Below are 23790 nucleotides of genomic sequence, written 5' to 3'. Positions count from 1 at the left end.
GGGGACCCGGGTTCGAATCCAAACGGGTCGAAAAATCCCCAGGAATTTTTAGGGGTGATCCGTTCAGTTATGTCGGGCCCCGTCCCTCACCACCTGGCAGTCCCATTGTGGGCCTGGCCGAACCCATAATCGGCCTGCAAAAAGAGGCCCTCTTAGTGCCCACAGGGCAGAGAGTAAAAAAAAAAGATTGCTTTATCTTATGTAACTTATAACTATTATTACTGGCTGCGTTGAGTATTTTTCTGCTGAATGCCCTCTATAGTAGAGCTGTTTCGGAACTAGTTTGGTTTCTTGACGTCACGTTTAATGGTGTCTTTCATTTACATAGCTACCTTTTGCTAGTTGCAACTGATCAATGATGGTTGCCTTCTGTTCCAATGCCTACGTTACTCATCGTTCAGTAGACCCACAGTGTTACATAACAGTTACCAATTGAAACACCCTTGTTCAGTTACAATTTTCGAGTCTGCTGAATGCGGCCATTATAAACATGTAACACAAGCATTAAATGATATAACTGATAGCTGAAGATTTTCTTCCTCGCTATAAGGTACCATTAATGACAATGCTTTTTCAACAAAATTTGTTGGTACAACTTACCAATTTTGGGTATTCTTCTTCATTAATCTGTTTGTTTTCTACTAATAAAGAGATTGGGTTTTTTTTTCAAACCTTACCTTTTGCAACGTGCTCCACCTCTTACTTGTAGTGTCACGTAAAATGTTATGAACTGCAGCTACTAGGGTGACATAAAGTTCGGATCTGTGTAGATGATTGTTATATATACAGTATATCAAACAGGTTTACAAATGATTATAATTGTGGTCTGATTGTACGCCAGGTAATGCCACCAAATCTCCTAATCCTGAAGGGATCCTGTACCAACTTTTTGAATGAGTGAATTTTTCAACAAAAATTGATGGTATTTTAAGTATTTGTTATCAAAATAAGGCAACTTTAGTGATAGAAACACAAGTCAATGAGAGAAGTACTGTATGTAATATCGATCTTAGAAAATGATCTAACACCCAATTCATGTGGCTTCAAAAAGTCCTTATAACTGATTAAATTTCAGAATTTTCTCAGGATCTTGCAGTGCACAAACACCCAACTGTAAGGGCTCACTAAGCTCACCAGAATCTGTTCATAACATATTTTGGCAGCTTCATCCTCAAATCCTCCATTAGGACATGGCTTGACAGTTCTACAACTCAGCCTTTAGGCTAGAGTCAAAGTCAAAATAAATCCCAATTTGGGCTGCACCCATCTTGCTTGAATCGAGACCCATTGGACCTTGCAAAGGAATTCGCATGACAATTCAAAGAACATCATGGAACCAAAAATGCAGGCCGCCACCGGACGCAAGGGACGTTGACGGCACCTTGGTATATACAGGAAATCCTGCGCCTTCGTGTGTTGCTTTTCGTAACCAATCTGACCACCTTCTAGCAAGTTAATGCTTGCCACGTACAGTTATGATTTCACGGAAAATGTATATGTCACATTTCCACACTTCTTGGGCCACAAACTTGATCACGTTGCCAAAACAAAATTGGTCGACATACACAATGCTCTGTTTTTAATAATAGTTTCCTGTCGGAATCTCAGGTTAACAGGATAAGGTAACACAACAGCCTAACAGTTGAAAGTCATAGAAAGCCCTTCACTGACGGGACTTATTACAGAAAATCGAACCCTATTTGGTTGTTAAACATTGAAGGAAACCTAGTAAACTCCGCGTGGCCAATCCATTAGGCAAGTGATAACCGCCACTCTGTCCGATTGTAATTTCTTAGTTGACGCAGTACGTGCGAGTTTTATGACTCAATCTTGTAAGTGAGATTGGCACTTTAAACACGCAAAGTAAATCCGAAAATCTCTGTGCAGCCAGTCCGAAGACGAAATGCGAACCCACGACCAGTGTTCGGCGGTTTTATCCTCTCGGTCACTGGCGTACACTGGCATGCTGGTGTTTTTATTTGTTAAATAACAGAAAAATGTTTAAAATCAGAAAACCTTTTCTTTATTTAGACAAAAGAAACTACACAAACCTTTAAGTACAAAAAATTAAAATGGAAGAACAATTATCACGAAACAGGTAATCGATAATTAACCTGTCAATTACCTCACAAACAATCGTATATACAAATTCAAAATTTCAAGACATTAACAAAGAAAAAAAATGACAAATTAATATTAATTAATTAATTTAACAAAAATCAAAATTAAATAATATAAATTGCCTATTCGACTAATCGAGTTTCGAAATCGTTGTTTCGGGGTCTCTCCGAGGGAGTAATTCTACTGCATGTGTATACGTGTGTGAGTGTATGTAAGTATGTAAGTATATAAATATGGTATTTCAATGTATAAAAAGATAATTTTGATGAGAAACTGAAGTATTTTTATATGGAAATAATGAGCAATTGAATCTGTTTGTTTTGGTCCCAGCAATTAAAACAAAATGAAGGAAAATAAAATTAATCGTCCGGTTTATTTTCGGATATGTTGTGAAAAGTATGTTACGAAAATTAATCTTGGTAGGTCGAGAAGATACTGAAATGCGGCATTGTTTTCCGTGAAATTTGATGATAAAATCTGGAAAAGAGAGGATATAAATGAAAATAATTTTCATAAAATTTATGTTAGAGTAAGTCAAACGAAATCCAATATAATTTATTCGCAAACTAAGATGTAGGGGTACGAGAGGCCGTCACAGACTTTCTAAAGTAGAGACAGAACAACGTCTGTGAGAACAGAATCGCCGGGCTCGTTATCCAACGGAACAAATATTTCAATGCTGGCGAGTCTTAATTTACGGGTAACAATTTGCAAATAAATAACAATGGCTACTTTTCATTTAACTGGCCCTAAGAGTTGAATGATGTTTGAATTAACCGTTCGTATTTACAAACTATAACAATTTCAATAGAATATTTACCATTTTAAGGATTGTCGTTTCCTCTGGTATCGGAACCGAGCGAATTTTCTGCATTGCTGTTATCACTCGCAGTTAATTCTTCATTTTCTTCATTGTTCTCTTCTGAATTTCTCTCGGTCGTCGCAGCTCTTCTGCCGGAAGCGGATGTGGTCGTCGAGGACGTGAATGATGAGGATGAAGTGACGAGCGACGAAAAATCCGGCCTCGAAGTGATTTGCCAAATGGGGTTAGGTATTTGTGTCAAAGCCGACTTAGTTGGACTTAATCCTGAAATATATTTATTTATTTAGAAGCATCCTTAAAAATATCTGATTTATATTTCAATTTATGTTGTAATACCTGTCATTTTACTCAGTGCCACCGCTACCGATCGACCGGACGAATCAGGCTCTTCGGTTTTCGGGTTGGCTTGCAAGTGTTGTTTGCTCGAATCACTACAAAACAAGAAAAATATTTATGTAACTCTAAAGGATAGTGAATGAAAGAATCATTGAAAGAGTAGATAGAGAGAAAGTTTATTAAGACAGATAATGAAAAAGGAAGGTAAGTTTTGCCGGGCATCTTCAAGAGCATTATAAAACTATTATTATAAGAAAGAGCAAAAGAAATTAAGTAAACTAAGAAGAGAATGATTCAAGAACATGAGACTAGACGGGAGTCATGCTAGATACAATGTTAGATCTCTGGAGTTATCCATGTGTGCAACACTTAACTCAGAAGTAAGACACTTATCAACACAATGTTTTAACTTTAAATGATGATGAGAGAGAACAACAACTCTACTGATATCGAATTTACAATGCTTCTATCACACAAAATTTCTCAAAGTACAGTGGGTGATCGGTTAACGAACATAATCCGTTCCATGACTTTGTTCGTTATCCGAATTGTATTGGTATTGAAACGTTAATGAATATCCAATGGGACAGTTAAACTTTCACTTTTCGTAAATAAACCCTGACGCAAAACTTAACGAGTGCCCATCTGACAGTCTCATGAATACTATAAAAAATTATTTGTCAGAAAGGTAAACAAAGAGCTGGAATTACAAGAGAGAGTTTCAAAATTCGGAGGAATATTAACACTATCTGATCCGTATCTGGTTGAGCGTCGATGTTGACGTCTCCCGCGCTCCGAAAGGTTTCGAATTGTTACCTGAAGACAAGGGAAAATCAAACGGTACTTGATATTTTCCGTTGCTTCTTTTTACATTTGTTCAGTAAAGTGTTCATTATCCAAACATGTGTTCGTTGTCCGATCATAAAAATCTTTCGTGAAACTGTTCGTTAACCGATCACCCACCGTATAATTATTCTCAGCTAGACTTCTGTGATGCATAGTAGAAAGGACAAATCTACAGAGTATGCAAACATTACAAATTTTGAACTATATCTTAGTCCTTGTGAATATTCCAAAGTCTTTTTAAGATAGTGACATTCATTCCTTTATCCCAGTTTCTTCAATGTAGCCTAGATGAAGTTTAATGCTATAAATCAACTTCAACATCAATTTCTCATATGATTATCACTCAAGTTCTCCTTAACAAGCATACCATGTTTCTCTTTGTTGTTGTCAATGCGGGCAGTACATAGACAGTCACTGCAAATGTCTGTTTTTTTCAGTTTTCGGGTGTCGGACCCACCTTTTGACACTACTCATGCTCAAGTTTGCTGAAGACAATTACAAATCGCCAGGACATTTTCTTTTGTAAGAATGATAAGACTGCATGTTGATGAAATGACAGATCATAGTTAACCATCTTTCCATCCAATATAGCCTCAAAAAGATCTTGGAGCAAGTCTTTGTGAGGCTAAAATGCCCAGTCTAGCTCAGAAGTCTGCCGAAGAGGGATAACGATAATATAAAGCAATTTAGAATAGTTCCGAGCATTTCTCAGCAATTTGAATAAAATCATTACTTGTGGCCTAATCCTTGTATTATAAATCGGCTTGAATAATGGCATCAAAAAGTAAATCCGTATTTGGTTTGATTTTATATGGAAATGTGACAAACTGGCAATCTGCTAATGCATTTTACAAGAAACTAGCCCCTACTCAGATGTTAGATACACAAAGAAAACTTGGAAAATTCTGTGTGGCCAGCCTTCTGGTACCATGCAAACCTGTAAACACCTATCGGTGCTCCCTAACAAACACTGTGTAATTTATATATTAGCGTCTTGTTTAAAAATATATTCACCTCAGTCGTGAAGTACTCAGCGAAGACAAGCAGTCAATTTCCGACGTCGAAGTCTCCGGCAAAGGACCGTGTTCCAATGAAATGTCTGCCTCAGCTTCAGGCGAAGAAGGACAGTGCTCTAAATCAGCTAGACGACAACTGTTAATGTTCAACCCGTCTTCCCCTGTAAAGATTATTAGAATAATTTATAGAAGTTACCTTCAAAATCTTCTGTTAGTATGAATAAAAATTAATGCTAATATCTAATTAAGAATGTGAAGTAATGCGTCAAATTTCTTACACTTTTTTCTAGAAGAATAAGTTTTGGTGGGCGAAATCACCGTCGAAGATGCCATATTACTCGATGCAGAGTCTGTCGGAACATTTCGAGCAAGTAACGAAGTTAGAAGTAAAGTGTGTGGGCAGCTGTGACTATCTTTGCTCATTTTACCTGTGTTAAAGTGTATAAGTACATATTATTATACTTACTTATTGTTATAAACATTTTATTTACAATATATAGACAATTACTCTGCTTGCGACAATATGTTTTACTCCAGGCTCTGTGTGGAAATGAGCTTCTATCTTGCATTTCCAAAAGCTGAAGTAACATATTTTCGTCGTCAGTCGCGCTGCTGACATTATTTGAAGTGTCTTCGCTTGAGGCTGAGGTTCGATTCAAGGAACTCGACGTCGATGTCGGAAGTATGTTCCACTTACGACACCTGTGCTGCAAAAATCCAATCTTACTGTTTCGTTCGACGTCGTTTTCTCCAAACCTACGATTCCAAAATTTATTTTACGAAATTAATAATTATTTTAAAATTACTTATCTGTTTGTTCGTCGGACTTACATCGTCTCCTCGTCAATGTCCTTTTCATCGTTACTATTGTCATCTACGGCAGTTTCTCCTTCGCAACTCACTTCGACTTCTGTTGTAATGTCGTTTTCGTTATCGGTGAGAATCTAAATATAAATATTTTAACTTTAATCGGGTTTTTTATCTTTAAGTACTTTAGATTTGTAGACGTTAACTCACTTCGCTTTCATCAGAGCTGGTAGTGGAATCGGCTTCGCAGGATGCATCACAAGAATCGAGAAGATCTTTATAACTATTGTTGTTTTTTCTCGGCTTTTGTAAATTCGGACTTCTCTTTTGAGAAATGGAAGGATTAATTTTTATCTTTTCAACTGGTGTGCAAACATAATTTCTACTCATTTTGGAACTGTTTTGGGCTTCTTCTTCTCTGCCTGTTATGTTTAAAAAACGATATAATAATCTGCATCACTAAAATATTTACGATTCTATTCTATTTACAAATTTTCCATGCATAACAACATTCCGCTTGACAATGAACATCGTCTATGATGGTGATGTTGCACGATCGTAGTGATGGTGAAAAATTTGTAGCCATCGGTAGCTTTTCTTTGTTTAAATATATACACACACTTATCATTGTGGTACAGTTGAGTTATGTATAGCCTGCGAGAGTAATAGACTAATGTATGCAAGTAAACTGTTCGCTTAGCAAAATATTTCTCAGAATGTATCCTCGATGTTGGGTAGCAGATAAAAGTATATCTATAAACAAAAACCTACTTACTCGTGCCTGTAACCGGTGTGTAGAAATACAAAAATAAATAATTTTGTAAAAACAAACATTTTCCGAACACCTTCCGTGTCCTTCTTCAGGTAAAATGGTTGGATTCCTTATTCCCAAACACCGTCACGCAGTTTTTTAAAAAGAGAAATTCAAACAATGTTTCAATTGCGCGATATCTATTGCGCATGCGTTGTATCTGTCGTGTTCCTTTCATTCAGCATCACATTTACTCTTCTCTTATGTGTCTGATGTATTATTTTTATTATGATCTTTACATGTCCTCGTGTAACCTCCTACATCAACCACATTCTTAGTAATCAGTTCGGGAATAAGGAATCCAACCGTTTTACCTAAAGAAGGACACTCCTAACAACATATTTTATCTATTGATTTTGTATTATTATTCCACATATTGATACACTGCCCACCAGTGGCCGATCGGTCTTCGTACCCTAAACACTGGGAGTTCAGTCGTGGGTTCGCTCCGCGATCGGACAGGCTGGCTGCTTGGAGTTTTCCGGGTTTTCTCCTTGCCGATAACGACTAAATAGGAGGCCAGTTCCCCATAAAAGTCCTCCCGGAAGGCATTCTTTCCCCTCGCGTAACAGCGCGCCCCAGAGAAGGCAACGGGAAACCACTCTGGGTACTAACCTTCTCTAGTAAACACCTTGGCGTATTATTAATCTGCACCGGGTATCGCCGACGTCAGAAATCTGATATGGTACGAAGAAGAAGAAGAAGATTGATACACTAGTTCTTTCTGTTGTATTAGGCATTACTTTATTAACATGCAACTAAAGGTGTCATGAAGGTAATAAATGTATTAAATTAAACAGTTTACTTTGTAATGTGTTTAAATACATTTTGTCAACCTTCATGAATATGGGTACGTCATTGAAGTGATGGGACCGAACATAATAAACACTAAAATAGCACATCCCAAACAAATGCAAATGCCAAACTAAATGTGGAAGATTGACCAAACGAGTGGCAAAAATAATAATAGTCGACATTTCAAATCTTCGCTAATCTGCAGCAAATCAGATTAGCAAAGTATTTGGAGTAACTGGCAATTTAAATCTGTTATTCAGAACTACTTTTATGTAGCATTTGACAATTTGTATCGTTAATTGGGTCGACGTTTCATTTTCTATGTGCAAGACTGTTTATTCCATATTGAAACTTCATTCACGACAATTGTTTTTGAAAATGTTTTAAACATTATGCAGGGGCTAAGTTTACGAAGAAAGGTCGAGACCTTTTCTAGTGTGTTTTTAATGTCAGATTCAGTAATTATGTGTATGATCAAGGCGGAAAATATACACCCACAACTGCCGTAAATGATTGGGTTAAATTTGAATATAATGATTGTAAATTAGAAATAAATTTAGCACTAGAGTGAGGTGTTAGGTACCTCACTCTAGCGCCTCTAGTGCCAAGGTGGATTTTACTATCAAAGGATTGTTTTGATGGGATGCTACAATGCAATACATATGCAATCTGCCAAGGGAAAGTCTGTTGGGAGAACTTTCTATGGGAAAATGGCCCCTATTCAGATGTTAGATGCTTGAAGAAACCCCAGAAAATGCCACTTGACTGGTTCATTGATCAAATGCAAGCCTATAACCACCTGTCCGTCCGCTACTCAGCTTTGAACCTACTACCAGTATTTGGTAGTTTTATCGGCTTGGTCAATAGCGGATTTCAAATAATTCGTTTTTAATTGTTAAATAAAATATATTAGACCAATACTAAAACTGTCCTCACTCCACAAGTCATTTCTAACTACACCAAATAGAATAATTAAAATTCACATTTTATGTGTATATGAATATCATCTCAAATAACAAAACTATGTTTGAAGTATCTTAAAATGTACATATCAATCAAAATCTTGATTTAATTATCTTCAAACGGAACAGTTTCCCATGTACGGCATACACAAAGTAAAAATATATCAAAATAAATAGTACTTACCATTGTCGTTATCTTTAGTACAGCCTTCGGCCGCATTAATATCACAGTTAAAATTGTTACTTTTACTGGCGACGTCTCTGAGAATGGACTGTTTTACGCTGCCTTCGGCTTTATTTTGAACCGTGGGGATTATGGATACCGGGAGAGAAGATGAAATCGTCACCGGCAACGTACTTGTCGACGAAAGTGCAGAAATTATTTTATTGTTTCCTATGCAGTTACCAATACTAACGACGGATGGATTAGATGCTATAGTGTGAGTTTGTTCCTGTTGTAATTCTACAGAAATAGAATTAACACATCAATATATACTAAATACCACTTACCATTCCCCTCGAATATCTCTAATTTTAAAATGGTCTGTAAAATAAATGGATTTTAGACGTTCATAAATGTTACTAAATACTCAAAGTTTCATTTGCATACACTTGAAAGGGGCCACAGCAGCAGCATGGTGGCAATCTGAACATGCACAGCCACATGGTCTTCTTTGCCAAGACCCCATTTCTCATTTCCCATTGCGTCATTGAACTTTCTTTTTTGCAGGAATGTCGAGAATCATGCATATGCTACACGAGATCCCCACATACAGAAATCATGGATCCCATTAATAGGTTGATCCTAATGTACCAGCTGGGACATGGGCCAAAACATATAGACCAGATACATGTCAGGAATGTATGTGGAAATGTGCTGACTTAACATAGTAACTAACATATTCAGAAGCACTTCCTATTACAATTATCTAAATTACTATAGTCGTGTTTCTTTTCCCAAAATTAATCCACGAAACTAGAGACATTCAAGGAGAATACCCTGTATATTAAATGACGACAGCTTACCTGCAATAACATCATTCTTTGTTCCTAAGCTTGCCTGATTTCTTGATAATTCAATCGCTAATCTCTACAAGTGTAAATTTCTTAAGTACAGCATAAAAACAGTGATATTAAATGTTAGAAATTTAAAATTTACCTCCTTTAGATCATTAATTTGTACAATATACTGAGCTTGAGCCACCTGCAATTGATTTAAATACCATTGCTGATCACGACACTTTTGGAAAAATGTGGGCGGACGAACTTGAAATCTTAAGATCAACGTGTCCATTTCCGTGTTGAGATAGCCTTCGCTAGCTAATAGATCTAGTCTGAAAAATCGATTGTAACCCCAACATTCTCCGACTTCAAAATCAGATGCAAATTCTCTAACGATGTTCTTGTTTGCATCGTGCGAGCCTTGGTGTATCATTTCCACTCGATATTCGTATCTTTAGAAAAGAGGCAATTTTACAATTGCAAATTTAAACTAATTTTTAAAAAAATAAAGTGTTTTTACTTTGACGTTTCAGATAATCCGGCCGACAGCTCAAGAAATACAGATAAGTAATTTCCTCGAACGACACCATTTCCATCCTTTTAAGAATGCATTATACTATTTAGCTATCAATCAAAAAAAAATTAATTTAAATATTTATCAAAAGTGTCATTTTAACTCACAGGATAAACCTTTAGTCTCCAAGTTAGACCATAAACAGAAAGAGGAGTGCTGTATACTGGATCGGCCCGCTGCTGCAGGAGGCTAAAATTATGCATGATGAACGTACTGCTGTCATAAGGCGGAACTATCTCACTATAAAAATGACATTAAATCCAGATTTTAGACGACAACAACGTAATTACATCACGGGACAATTTAATTACCTCTGAAAATCGGCCGGAACGGGCGCGGTTACAAAACTCGCCATAGGTTTCCGCTGAACTTCTGCAATCATATTTAATATTTCTCCACTTCTACTAATGAGTTCATTCTTACTTGACGCATGGAGTTGCTGTTCTACTGACTGTAATAATGATTCTAGTTGCTCCGTTTCTTTGGTAACCGATGTCTTTTGACCTAGTAAATAAAAACAATGTAAAATAATTAATATATTATATTATAAAGTCATACGTTATATAAAATATTAATCACCCATCAATGTAAGAAGCTTGTTCTTCAGCTGGGAATCCAAACGAGCTATCATATTTTCTACTGCATTGCGTATTTCGTGAACTCGTTCGTCTTTGGCCACCCGAACGCTTTCCACATTGCGTTCGACCTCCTGAACCAAACTGATGAGTTCCATTAGTCTGCGACGCAAGTGACTAACTTCTTCTTTGATCTGAGTGATGTGCTGCTCGTACACTTCGTCCAAAGGTTTAAAGACGTGTCCCGAATGCTTAAAATAATAATAATAAAGTTTAATCTAAATTGTTTTCAAATACATATCCTAATAGTCTGTCTGGTCTTATTAAACTTTCATTAAGTTCCACTCCACTAGCAATACGACACAACCATTCTCTATCTTCCCGTCTCCTTGACTTTTAGCCACCAAAATTTAATAGCATCAATGTCCCACACACAGAAATAATTCTGCCAAGTTTCAAAATTTTTGGTTTGTCCAGTCCCAAGGTATAATGCAAAATAAATGCCCTCCCTGTACATATGCATGGACACAACTTTGTAAGGGTTTTTCCTTACATTTTTTGGGCCCCAAGTGTCAAAATGTTGAGAAATGCAAATGGCAAGGATATCAAAATTTGGCTGATCACCCTACTTTCCTTATGTTATATTCCAGAGGTGACCAAACCACACCTTTTCACAATAGAAGCCATATATTGCCTATTACAAATACACAAGAGTCGCATCTTCTACTGTAACAGTTTTATATATATATATGTATGTATGTATGTATGTATGTATGTATAAATTATGAAGTTAAAATACCATAGTTATGTATATGGAAGCTACATTAAGGGTCTGGAAGACCTCAAAGCTCATTGACTTTCCAGTGATCGATGGTACTGTTTTACATACGTATTCGCATCAAAACTCAATCCGCTCTACACTCATTTTACACCATGCTCTAGCATAAAATATCACAGTCACGTGACTAAATTAATTACGGCAAGGGCTTTTATACTTGTTTTTACACTAGCGGATTCTCAGCCTAACAAGTATGGTCAGTTTATGGCTTTCCTTGCAGATAAACTATTCATTTGACGACATAGTATTATTTCTTTTAAACTCTGTTTTGTGGTTGCCAAAAAGGCCTTTTTTTTTTTTTTGAGCCTGTCGTGGGATCGGCCAGGTCAGGGCAGTTAAGCAGCGAGGCAGATACCTGACCACACCAAGAAATTCCAGGGTTTTCGACTGCCAAGATTCTCGAGAAGTAGGCCTACACCTCAGCCTCTGGATGACCAAATATTACAATACACATTTAATAACAAACGCTTTCTCAAGAACACTTACCATTCCGCCCCAAAGCGCACACTGATGACAGATACACATTTTACAGTTCCAACAATAAACGCTTAATTTCTCCTTATGAGATTTGCATCTGTAGAATAACAGCAATGATCATTTTAAAAGATAATAAAAAAGTTAATAAATAAACAAATTTTATTTTTAGCTTCGTCTCACTTTTCTTTTTCCGGGACCTCTCCCTTTGCTGATCCAACCAATTGCAACGTATCTAATTGCTGAGTCACTTCCTCTACCCAGCGACAATTAACCAATTCATGCAAGTGAAGAGATGCTCTAGAAAAAAAAATAAGCAAATTAATTTATCGTAATGCAAACCCACAATTCAAAATACTCATTTCTGTTACAATAAATCTGGTCATTTGCGATAACTGATTTCCGTAAATGGACCAAACTGCAACCGAACGATTATTTATACATAAAATCGACCATTCTTTACATCGGGGAAGCAAACTTATTATTATTTTTAAACTTTCCACCTTATTAACCTTTTAATCGTACCCGTTATGGGTTTGGCCAGGCCGGAACGGAAATGGCCGGCAGACAAAGGACGGGATCAAACTTATCCAGGACAAATTGACCTTAAAATTTGGGCATAAATCTGGAACCAGCAGCCCGTGTTAAGAACCTCAACCCACCTTTACCAATTTGGCTATTATTCGGTTATAATTATTCAATAACATATCAAAATTCACTTTTTCATCAATGACGAGTTTTATTGTATTACAACGTTTATTCTATCGTTAATAATGTCGATAAAAATTGCAAAGATTAATAACAAGATTAATATTAAATCAGGGCTGTGGAGTCGGAGTCGTGGAGTTTTGATGTTTTAGCAGGAGTTGAAGTTGGAGTCGGATGGTAAGGAAAAGTCAGAGTTGGAGTCGGAGTCGGTAGATTTTTACGCGACTTCCACAGCCCTGGCAGGGCTGTTGAGTCGGAGTCGGAGTAGGAGTCGTGGAGTTTTGGTGTTTTAGCCGGAGTCGGAGTCGGATGATAAGGAAAAGTCAGAGTTGGAGTTGGTAGATTTTTACGCGACTCCACAGCCCTGTATTAAATTAATAAATTTCAAGCACAGTTAATTCATCTAATATGGAATTTATCTTACCGGCAGTGAGGACACTGTGACCTTTGCTCGGTTAACCATCGCTGCAAAAAACGTAATATTTCAATCAATTTTACATACAAATAGCTTTGCAATACAAAACTATAAGACCAATTAGACTAGAAATATAAATATTAAACCATTAATAAGGGATTAATAGCCATAAATTACACGATGATACTTACCCGAATGCACATGTAACAACACAATTTTGAGCAGTGGGGACACAGATGTGCATCTCTAAGCTTCTCCATGCAAATAAAGCAGCGAAATACTTCCGCCAGGCTCTAAAATATATATAAATTATTTTATTAAGATTTATTTACGTCAGATTTTCTATCGAAAATGAATTAAAATCATTCAAGATTGTAAAAAGAAGATACGGTCTGTGTAAATTGTTCTGTATTCTGCCCAGATTCCGCGTTGAATTAATATAGGATAATTAAACGAGTTTATTTTCAAAGAAGTAGAATCAGTAATACCTATAAGGATTATATCTTGAGGTTGTAGTAAACGAATTATCAATATCTAAGTATTCCTCGTAACATATAGCGGAGCGGTAATGCATTCAGCCAGCTTATGTTGTTGTGAGTCTACTTTTTGTACATAAACTTTTCATTCAATCGCATACTATACATTATACAATAAACAATATACAGCGATAAAAAGTGCTGTATAGTGGCGTAAAGTCCCCAATTTTTGGATGTAACTCATTCCTAAAAATGCATAAGGAAGATGAACAATAGAGTTATGTGGCCAGAGAAGTAAAGAGAGACATTTTAAAACCTATTACAGTAGGAAAACTTTACCATTCTACCATGAATGTGTTGCCATCGCATGCCAGTGAGTCAATGTCGACTCCTAGCAAGCCGACAGCAGCCTCATATTTGAACGTTTGTGAATGACAGATCTCTAAGAGGCGGCTTTGTGCCAGTTACTGCCATTAGGGTGGCACTTCTTGTAGCAGGTCGGCCACCTCTGTGTTGGCCTTCCACATTTTCAAGCATTATAACCTTTTCTAATGACAATTTGCTTTGAAAAACATGAAATTCTTTTCAACATTAAGGCCCCACTCAAGGGTTTAAATGCTTTCATGCAAATGCTGGTATGATGTTATGTCCGAATTAAAAATAACTGTATAAAATCCGATACAGACTAGGAGACCCTATAGAGCGGATGTCACAAATCTTAACAGAACATGAACGATTCTATAATACTAAAATATAAATCAGGTAAATGAATTTTTCACATAACTCTTTGTTTTGAAAAGAAAAGTTTATAATAATAATTCATCTGAGGTAGACAAATTATTATAACCTTTTAAGTCAAGCGCACAGGCTATTTGAAGAATAATTCGATAGCGGTACGGCAGTCATAGAACTGCCATTCTATGCTATATTCTTGCCGTGAATTTCTTCCCAAGGCATACAATTCTTTTCTCATTTTACCGTTCTTTGTTACAATTAATTTTGTTTAAACAAATAAACAAGAAAAGAATCGTATGCCTCGGAAACAAATTCAAGGCAAAAATATAGCATAGAACGGCAGTTTTATGACTGCCGTACCGCTACCAAATTATGCCTCTAGGTCAAATTACTAGAATGAAAGGATTGCTGGATTATATCTAGCAATCCTTTGACGTTAATTTACTTACTCGGTGTGTACGCTAGTTTATAGACTAACCTGAAAATGTTTTGTCAAGATCCATGACAAGTCTGTAAGGTCTCAAAAAACATTTCATTTTGTATTATCAACTGCTTTACTTCTTTAGGATCCATTTAACGATATCAAAATACTATGTGTGAAACGGTAAGTCATCCAAAAGTCTGGAATCATAAGAGCTATGTTGATTTCGTTTATTATTTTACATAATAACAAGTAAAGAAAAAAGAATTTGTTATTTTGACGAATGGTATGAAACTGCCGAAGAGTTTAATGGTCTACATCCCCACCAATCATGCATGACGGTCTGCATGCAGCCCATTAAACTATTTTACAACTTCATACCAGTTGCAGGTCTCACCATCAAAATAACTCCAATTCATTTCTTCTTACTTGGCACCATGCTTTACCTGTATAAGAATAAACAAAAATTGACATAACTTCTATGTTTCCAGACTTATGGACACCCTGTATGTAAATACATATATATAAACATATACAAGATGCATAGTAAAGTTCTCATACGCTGATGTAACTGACAAATGCAAGTGGATACAGTTACAAATGTCACATATAGTCGCTCGTGGCACCCCCCAACGATAAAAATCTGAAGTCGGTGCTCCCGTCTTCAGATTTTTATTCCCAAAAAAAATGTTGATTATGAAGTCATAGGGCGCAACTAATTTACTACTAAAGCACACTCCGCATACACGAATAGCATAATAGGAAACATAAAATGATAACGTGCACGTCGAGCACAAGCAGTATAATGTATACTTCTCACATTCTCGTTCATTTCTCGTGTGTATTTATAACACGTTCTCATTTTCCTGTGCCTTCATGTTTCATTCATTACCATATTTCGTACGTTGTGCATTGCTCACACACGTCAGTGTATAAGGACGATTTTACTATGCATCGTATATACTTCATTGAAAGGACAGATTTCGACAATAGTTAACCAACTACTCACTTCAACACTATGCTCGTCCATTCTGTTTGGAGAAGGCGAAGAATTCTTGATAATGGTCAACAGAGTGCTGAAAAATCAGTCAATTATTAATTTTTCAAGAACCTTTTTTTGAAATAAATATTAAATCAATATTTTAATCTTTACATAAATTATTCATATCTTAAAATAATTTAAATAAATATCTACATACATACATACATAAACTTGGGAAAACCGATAAAGCAATCAAATTATTTGGTGCAATTAACTATAAATACTTAAATTATCGTAAAAACTTCAGGGCAATTCGTGAATGGGATTAAGATTTGAATACCTAACATTCATACGCTGTACATGGAAATCACATTTCGCATGTTGTGACAGAGTTTTGTTTTTTATTCTTTCCACTCTGAAAGCACTACAAAGGCCTTTTTCATTATACCTGTTGTAAATTTCACAAGGACAATGAGTCCAGTGAATTCAAGAGAGAACACCTGTAAATAACTCCCAGAGTTTCCGATCCAAACTATCACCTTGGTCGTGCAGAGTAGGCTGATGCATTTACCACCTCAACCATCTGTGCTACCACAGTACTAGATATAACGGGCACAGAGCCCAGACTGCATCCAAGTCACCACGTGTGATTAATGGGAAGTCCAACTGCAGCATGTTAAACTCTTCGGCAACTTCAAGCCGACTGGGTTCCTGTCATCAAAGTAAATGAAGAAAAAATTAAATAATTTGTGTCAGATTTCATATAATAAAATAACTGAAATTGTGAGTTGTTGAACCTCAGATCAGAAGAAATTTCAATAGATAAATCTTAGAATAATAGGTAGATCTGCGATTGCCAGAAGAACAAAGAAGCTAAAGCATACACTTGAAAACTTTAAAGACATGATTCGAGTCCAAATTGAATCCACGAAATTCTCTCAATACTTTGTTTTGAAATCTTGGGTCTTGCTACTTGACTGTCGTTACAGTCTGAACGAATCCTTAATAAATAAGTTAAAGGCTATCTTTTGCCTAGGGAATAAAAGACTTCAAAAAAAAAATCTTCTGCGTCAACTTTCGGAAAGGATCTAATCAAAATTCTGCGGCTGCTTGCCAGACTTTTAGCTTTCTAGCATTAGGATTACCAAATGTCTGGAATTTTCCAAACCATAAGGAATTTTGGTTATTTTCAAAAAATTCTTCAGTAAACAAAAACTTTTAGAAGCGTTCTGAAAAATAAACGATGAGTTGTTCTTTGTCTAGCTTATCCATTTTTCCTCGTTACAAGCTGGCATCCTAATTGTAATCCAAATTATTTTCATTTCCGTCTAGTTGGCACTAAGCTTTTTTTCTCAAGTCCATTGTGGGCTTGCCCAATCCTACAAGGGTGGCAGAGTGGGAAAAGACATCAGAATGGCCCACCCACGGAAAATTTTTGGATTTGCTCATCCAAATTTCATCCCAGATCCCAAAAGTAGTAGGCTGATATCTTGCTGCCTCTGAAATCTGGAATATCATCATCATCATCATCGGAAAGAAAAGTTTGACAAATTGCAAGCCCAATAAACTTCATATTATCTTGCTGTACAATTTTTCTCATTCTTCTTAGTATTGTTAGCAGCAAAAAGACATAAAACACCTCGTTTTTCCTACATTCTTTTATCTCTGAGATGCAATATGCCTAAATGAGACAACTAATAACTCAAAATGTCCGTTGTAGTCTGAACAAAACCAGTAATACTTTCTAAGTTTAAAGGAACGAATGTTTTCTATCACCTTCCTAAATAATAATAGGGTACAATTATCCTTCACAATGTAAATTTGATGATGTTTGTACATTATCATTCTTGTCTTCGTATTAATTCCATTACATATATATTTGGCTTTAGTTCTTACAATCAATCAATCAATCAATTTTTATTAATAGTATGTACAGCGTGCTGTACATCCTCAATACCACATAGCACAATTGGGGGAGGAGAAACATATAAGGTATGTACAGAGATTTCTTTTTATTTCTTTCCCCAATTTCAAAACTGATATGCTGACATTGCTGCCGTACCTTCAGCCACAATTCTGAACGAATAGAAACCGGCCTTTAGTCTTTTTACGTAAAAAAGAAAGCACGATAAAAGGCAAATGGAAGAGGAAACTCTATTCTTATTTATTTTGTTGATTTTAATCATATTTTTATGACTAGAATGGGCATCACATCTGTCGCCAGCTCGTGGCCTCATCTCACCTCTCTCCATCCCGATAATTATCGTTAATTCTTAAGTAAACAAATTAATATAATAATTTCATAACATATAATTTCTTTCTTTTATAAAAGAAATTATATGTCAGATACTTGAATTTTTTTTAATAGTTTCGTAATAGAAGTCAACTTGCACGATATAGGAAATAAATTACGCCCAACGTATAAAAAAGTATCATATAAAACGCTTAAATTAGCTGCTAAATGCATGATTAATTTATCATATCACACGAAGACAACGTATTCATTTCACAAAGCTTACCGCAACTTCAACAATGGCATACAACTCGTCAATCAATTCCATTGATTTCTCAGTTACACTCCATCAATATTTACATTATATTTCTAGACACAAAAAAAAAAAAAATGACAAAAATGGCAAAAGTCGTGTTACTTTTTCAGGATTTTCACAGTTACTAATGAAAAATTTCATTCTAATTACACGTACAATAACTAACATTTGAGTTGTAACCTCACTCGGCCTACAAAAATACGTAATATTCAATTAATTATAAATTATTTTGTCAATATAAACCTATATTAGTGTAAATGTATAAAGGATTAAGCCGTACGTGTTAGGAAATTTTAAAATGTTAATCTATTTACGGTCGTAATTCTTAATCTGTGCCATTTTTACACTGAAATATTCGTCGATCCTAGTGACGCCAAGTTAAAAGTTCTTAATTATTGCATTTCGTAACCTTTGTTTGTCATTTAATGTGGTCCGTTACTATAGTTACTGTTGTAGCAACTCGATAACTATACTTAAGTTGTTTTCTAATAATTTTTTTTTTATCTGTGTTCTATTCGTTGAAGTTTTTTTTGCTCGATTAGACAATTGCCAAAAGAGTGCACACAAGTATGAATAAATAATGAATAAAAGTAGAAATTTACACAGAAAAAGTTTCTTAAAAATCAATCTTAAGATATATTAGTTAAGTGTTTACTTTAATTCTCACATAACATGATATACGGCTCATATTGTGACAAGATATGGCAACCCCTGACACAGATTATCACTCCTTGCTTAGATAATACACATACAAACAAATGTACAGTATATATACACAGTAGATTGCCCCTTTTACAACCTAATTTATTCCTAAAAACCATCAGCAACAAAACTGTTGTAAATCAAATCTCAATTTCTCTTAGATTCAATGACATAATTCACGTAATCAACACAAGCTTATGACTCGTGCTTACTGGAAATTCCTTGTTCAAGGGCAGAATTACAAGCCCCTATCCCTATCACGAAAGAGGATGATCGGGTTACCCAGCCCTGCCGGACTGGTGTAAACGCACACTGATTCCTTCAGTGTAGTGCGCATGCGGCCCCGGACATCTAAGGGCATCGCACACCTGTTATTGCTCTGTCTCATGCAGCTAAAAGCCGCTTGTCCCTCTAAGAAGATTGAGCGACTCCAGTAATCGTTCATCTATTTAGTAGGCTAATTCACATATTAAACACTCAAGAATTGGCATATATTATCTAAAAGCACACCAGTACTCCAAACCAATTAAACAAACAACTAAAATATTTAATATAATAAACATTTTCATCCGTAACAATTGAACATCAGCTCTTTAACAGGCATAATAACCTGAAGATGTCCGACTGATATGGTCAAAAACATTCATTATATTAAATATTTTTCTTGTTTGTTTAACTGGTTTGGTGTACTGATATGTTTTTACATAAATCACATTGTTTCTCTCGAGCTTCTTAGGTTTTTCAGTTAATTAAATCACCTAAATATTACATCTTAACAATAAGGTGATCGGCATACTGTCATCTCTGATCCTTTTTATGCAATCAGGTAATCCAGGATCCTTATTTAGCCACCATGTTAACATTACTATCAATGAAGACCTTTCCCTTTACACATCTTTTCTCTTCATATCCACTTATCTGGCTCCAATAAATTATCCTATATGATTTATTTTTCAAATTATCTCTATATAATTCAAATAATTATATAAAAAAATCTCACCTTTCAGTACCCCTTACCTAGTAAATTCCACCTATCCCACAGTTGTACTTATTAAATTAATTAAAGATCTTTAATTAATTCAATAATTTTTGTCAGTGATAAGATTTTATATTATAATACAGAAAGAACAGTTTATGTAAATGTAAAGTCGGCAGTGCCGTGGAGAGCCATTGAACAGCAGTCCCGTAGTGTAGTTGTCAATGGTAAACAGAAATCGCAGGCTCAAATCCTGCTCCAAATTGATCTTTCCTTCCAGATATTCTAAATTTATTTACTCATTTATTTCAAATTATTATATTTAATAAAGGATGGCAGCTTAAGAGCCTACCTTTAGTTCAAATTAGTCATACTATAGCCCAAATAAAAATCTGGCACTACTGTATGAACAGTTACACTCACGAGAATAGTTACATATGGAGCCAAGAGTTCTTCTTCAATGAATTCTGTTGTATTAAGATAGAACTCAAAACAAAGATGCATCAGAAGTGTCACTCCATATTAGAACCTTTACACACAATACTTTAACATAATACATGCAATGTTCTGAAATTTTAGAAAAATATCAAACATGAAACTGTTTAATAACCAAATTCAATAAAACTTCAATAATGCAAGAGTACTCTGCTACTTTTATGTTTGTAATTTGGATCCGAGATGAACGACGACCAAACAGTCAAGACAGTTAAGGCACCGACTCATCACCCTGGGAAACAGAATCAAATCTGGGTGTACAACCCAGGAATTTCTTGTGTGATTCATCCCAAATATGTTGGGATCTGTCCCTCATTATGAGCCCAGGGTGAAAGAGATTTAATACACACATACAAATTCCTTTAATCCTTCTTAGTAATCAAATGGATTATGGTAATGTTATGTTATTTACAGTGTAGTACTCAATCTTTCATGAGCTAGTGGCATAAGGACATTGCCACATCAAAGAAAACCTTATACATATAACGACAATTTTCAGAGTACATCATCTCTATGTAACAAACACTAAGAAAATTATAGTAATCAGTACTTTTTATTTGGTTAAACGTTTTTTGGGACTTCTCCATTCCATAATCAGGCCAATAAATCTCTAGCTAGATAACCCTAAGATTCAAGATTTATATGTTGAATCTTAGGGCTATCTATTAATTAAATGTATAGTTTACAGGGGAAGGAGGGTGAGAAAAGTACGTCATTGTTCAAGACCTGGAAGAAGAGGGTTGAGGCATTTTATACACAAACTCTATTCATTACAGTTTTGTTTTTATATACCTATTTACTAGTCATGAGAATAAACTATCGATTGGAACTTTTTAGTCATTTCTTCATTGTTGTAATTATATGTGTAATTAAAGAGGATGGGATTTGCTGAAAGTACTGTACATCATCATATGCGACAAGGAGGAAGGTTAAACGTGTTCAAAAACTGTACATTTTAATAGAGAGTTCCTTATTACAAAGATAATATAAGAGAAATGACAGTTGCCATAGCAGAAATGAATAATTCTATAAAAGAAATAAGAGGAACAGATAATAGATTCTACAGACATTAATCCTGTAATAATATTAGAAGATTCTGTAAATGGAGGAGGAGGAGATAGTGTATAAATGTAAAGAAATCAGTAAAACTGCAGTTTTGAATAAGGGTTTTGGACACAAATTTTTCATCCCCCTGAACAACCAAAAAAGTCAAAGGAACTACACTTCAATTGCAACCCTTGGCAGTATATTTACCACCATATCCAGCTAGTTAACGTGCAATACAATTAACAGTTGCGCCCCAATGAAATTTCTCATATTTTACAAGCTTTTACCCATCTCTACTAAAGTAGAAAATGCTTATTTTTACCATTTTGTGAAACAGTTTAATTTTTGCTCTTAAATTTAATACCATTTTCAAGGGTATTCAAAAATTCCGCATAAACCAATTTCAAGGGGGCTATATCTCAAGAAGCCCTGCACGTCGATTCTTTTGACACTTTTACGGCTTGATACGGTTGAACCTGCCTCGTCCGTACCCGAAGATCCGGTAATAGAGAATTCCGTAGGAAGAGTAGATGACGTAAGGGAATGGAAGAAGAATTCTGTAGGAGAAATTTAAGATTTTCTCATTATAAAACCTCTCCTAAACTTTAAATGTAACTTTGTAGGCGTTACCTTTAGGTGAATCGTATACAGTCGACCCCCCTATAACACTGTTGATTTTTCAGTTTTATATGAATTCCATGTTGTACGAGTCACTTAGATTTTACAAATAATGAGCCGTTCAGAGCCCGGCATGCGTACTTGTAAAATCTAAGTGACTCGTACAACATGGAATTCGTATAAAACGCAAAAATCAACAGTGTTATAGGGGACTGTACATGTGTGTGTGTGTGTGTACTGTACATGTGTATTTGTATATATTGTATAATTAACGGTGACTTCTACCAATCACTTGATAAGCAAGACATAAACCTTTGTAGGTAAATAAAGTGCATGTATGGGAGTATTTTAATGTATATAAACTATAAATAACAGTATTTATTTACATATTTATCATTGTTTTTCTATAAATAAATATAAATGAGTCAATAGGACATACTTTAGTTGACTTTTATCTTCGATATTTAGAATTGTGTCATTTAAATGCATAACATTAAGTCTCGTACGACGTTTACATCAGAATTCCTTATTCAAAATTACACTCAGAAAATAATCAATTTCAATCACGAGAAATATGTCAATTTCCAAACTGAATTTTTTTATTTCCTGCTTGCTGTCCCGATCCCTCTAGCGGCGATTAGTTAATTTGAAGAAAAAAAATTCGAATAAATTTTAGAATTTTAATTAATTAAAAAAAATGTTATTATTAATACGTTTTTGTTTTCCTCCTGATAAAATGTAAAATAATATAAGTTTCTTTTATGTCTTTTTGATAATCTTTCGATAAATAGATGAGTCGATTGGAGAGGAAAATCGAAAGCGGTCTCTCGCGGTGATTTTTCATTTTTTTATAAATAATTAATAATTTATTTGTATTGATGATAAGGTTATAAAAATGTGGATATTTCAGAGTTGATAAATATTTTAAATTATTATTATTTTTTCCTTTCTTGTTGGGATATTATCTGTATTCCAATTAGAAAATTCTTGGCTCACCAGTAGCAAAGCGGTTTCCGTTCCCTGAACATTGGGAGTTCAGTTCGTGGGTTCGCGCCTCGGCCTGATGGGCTGGTAACGGGGAGCTTTCCCGGTTTTCTCCTCGTCTGTAACGCCTGAATGAGGGCCGGTTATCCTTAAAAGACTTCCCGGAAGGCGTTATTCCCCGTCATTAAACGCATAAAACTACTATTACGCGACAATTACGTCACACTTTACCATGGGGCGATATATCCTAGAAGCTCCTAACCGACACAAGATCTCATCATCCTATCACAGCTAATTTAATCTAACGACGATGCAGAAGTGAAAACAGTCAAAAAAATCTAATGAAAACGACAGAAGCCGAAAAATAAAGACTTCTGGAAAGCGTTACTAATCTTAGAAACACGCCTAAATCTGAAATTAATAGTAGTCGTGCTAAGAGATTTATGTCTAGAAAAACCAAGACAGTACTACCAATAGCTAAATCGCTACTCATTCTTCAAGTAGCAGAGATAAATATGAGAAAACGTTGTAAAGCAAAGTATTAGAGAGGTTGCGGCCGAAGTTTTCATCTCTAAAACGTGAACGTCGAACGCCGCCATCTTGTAAGCCTAGAAGTGTTTGGAATGTCATTGGAATCATGCTCGATGTTCCAAACTCTTCTAGGCTTACAAGATGGCGGCGCTCGACGTTCACGTTTTAGAG

The 23790-nt window shown here is 35.4% G+C and overlaps 1 protein-coding gene across 1 annotated transcript; it reads right to left on the bottom strand.

Annotated features, from left to right (window-relative positions):
• Window positions 1-2000: 2000 nt before the first annotated feature.
• Window positions 2001-22742, bottom strand: LOC111629281. The gene is made up of 21 exons (XM_023373166.1): window positions 22544-22742; window positions 15745-15811; window positions 13295-13396; window positions 13113-13153; window positions 12164-12280; window positions 11993-12080; window positions 10673-10919; window positions 10405-10597; window positions 10201-10333; window positions 10040-10116; window positions 9677-9971; window positions 9544-9607; window positions 8702-8980; window positions 6160-6371; window positions 5974-6086; window positions 5651-5898; window positions 5421-5570; window positions 5141-5303; window positions 3281-3375; window positions 2942-3208; window positions 2001-2598 (listed from the first exon to the last, which is right to left on the bottom strand). The coding sequence occupies exons 1-20, from the start codon at window positions 22591-22593 to the stop codon at window positions 2946-2948; spliced, it is 2997 nt and encodes a 998-aa protein (XP_023228934.1). The 5' UTR covers window positions 22594-22742; the 3' UTR covers window positions 2001-2598; window positions 2942-2945.
• Between the last annotated feature and the right edge of the window lie 1048 nt (window positions 22743-23790).

This window comes from Centruroides sculpturatus, unplaced genomic scaffold, assembly GCF_000671375.1.
Source record: "Centruroides sculpturatus isolate CEXI.00-Female unplaced genomic scaffold, Cexi_2.0 scaffold51, whole genome shotgun sequence".
NCBI lineage: Eukaryota > Metazoa > Arthropoda > Arachnida > Scorpiones > Buthidae > Centruroides > Centruroides sculpturatus.
This window is presented reverse-complemented; position numbering and strand designations above follow the sequence as displayed.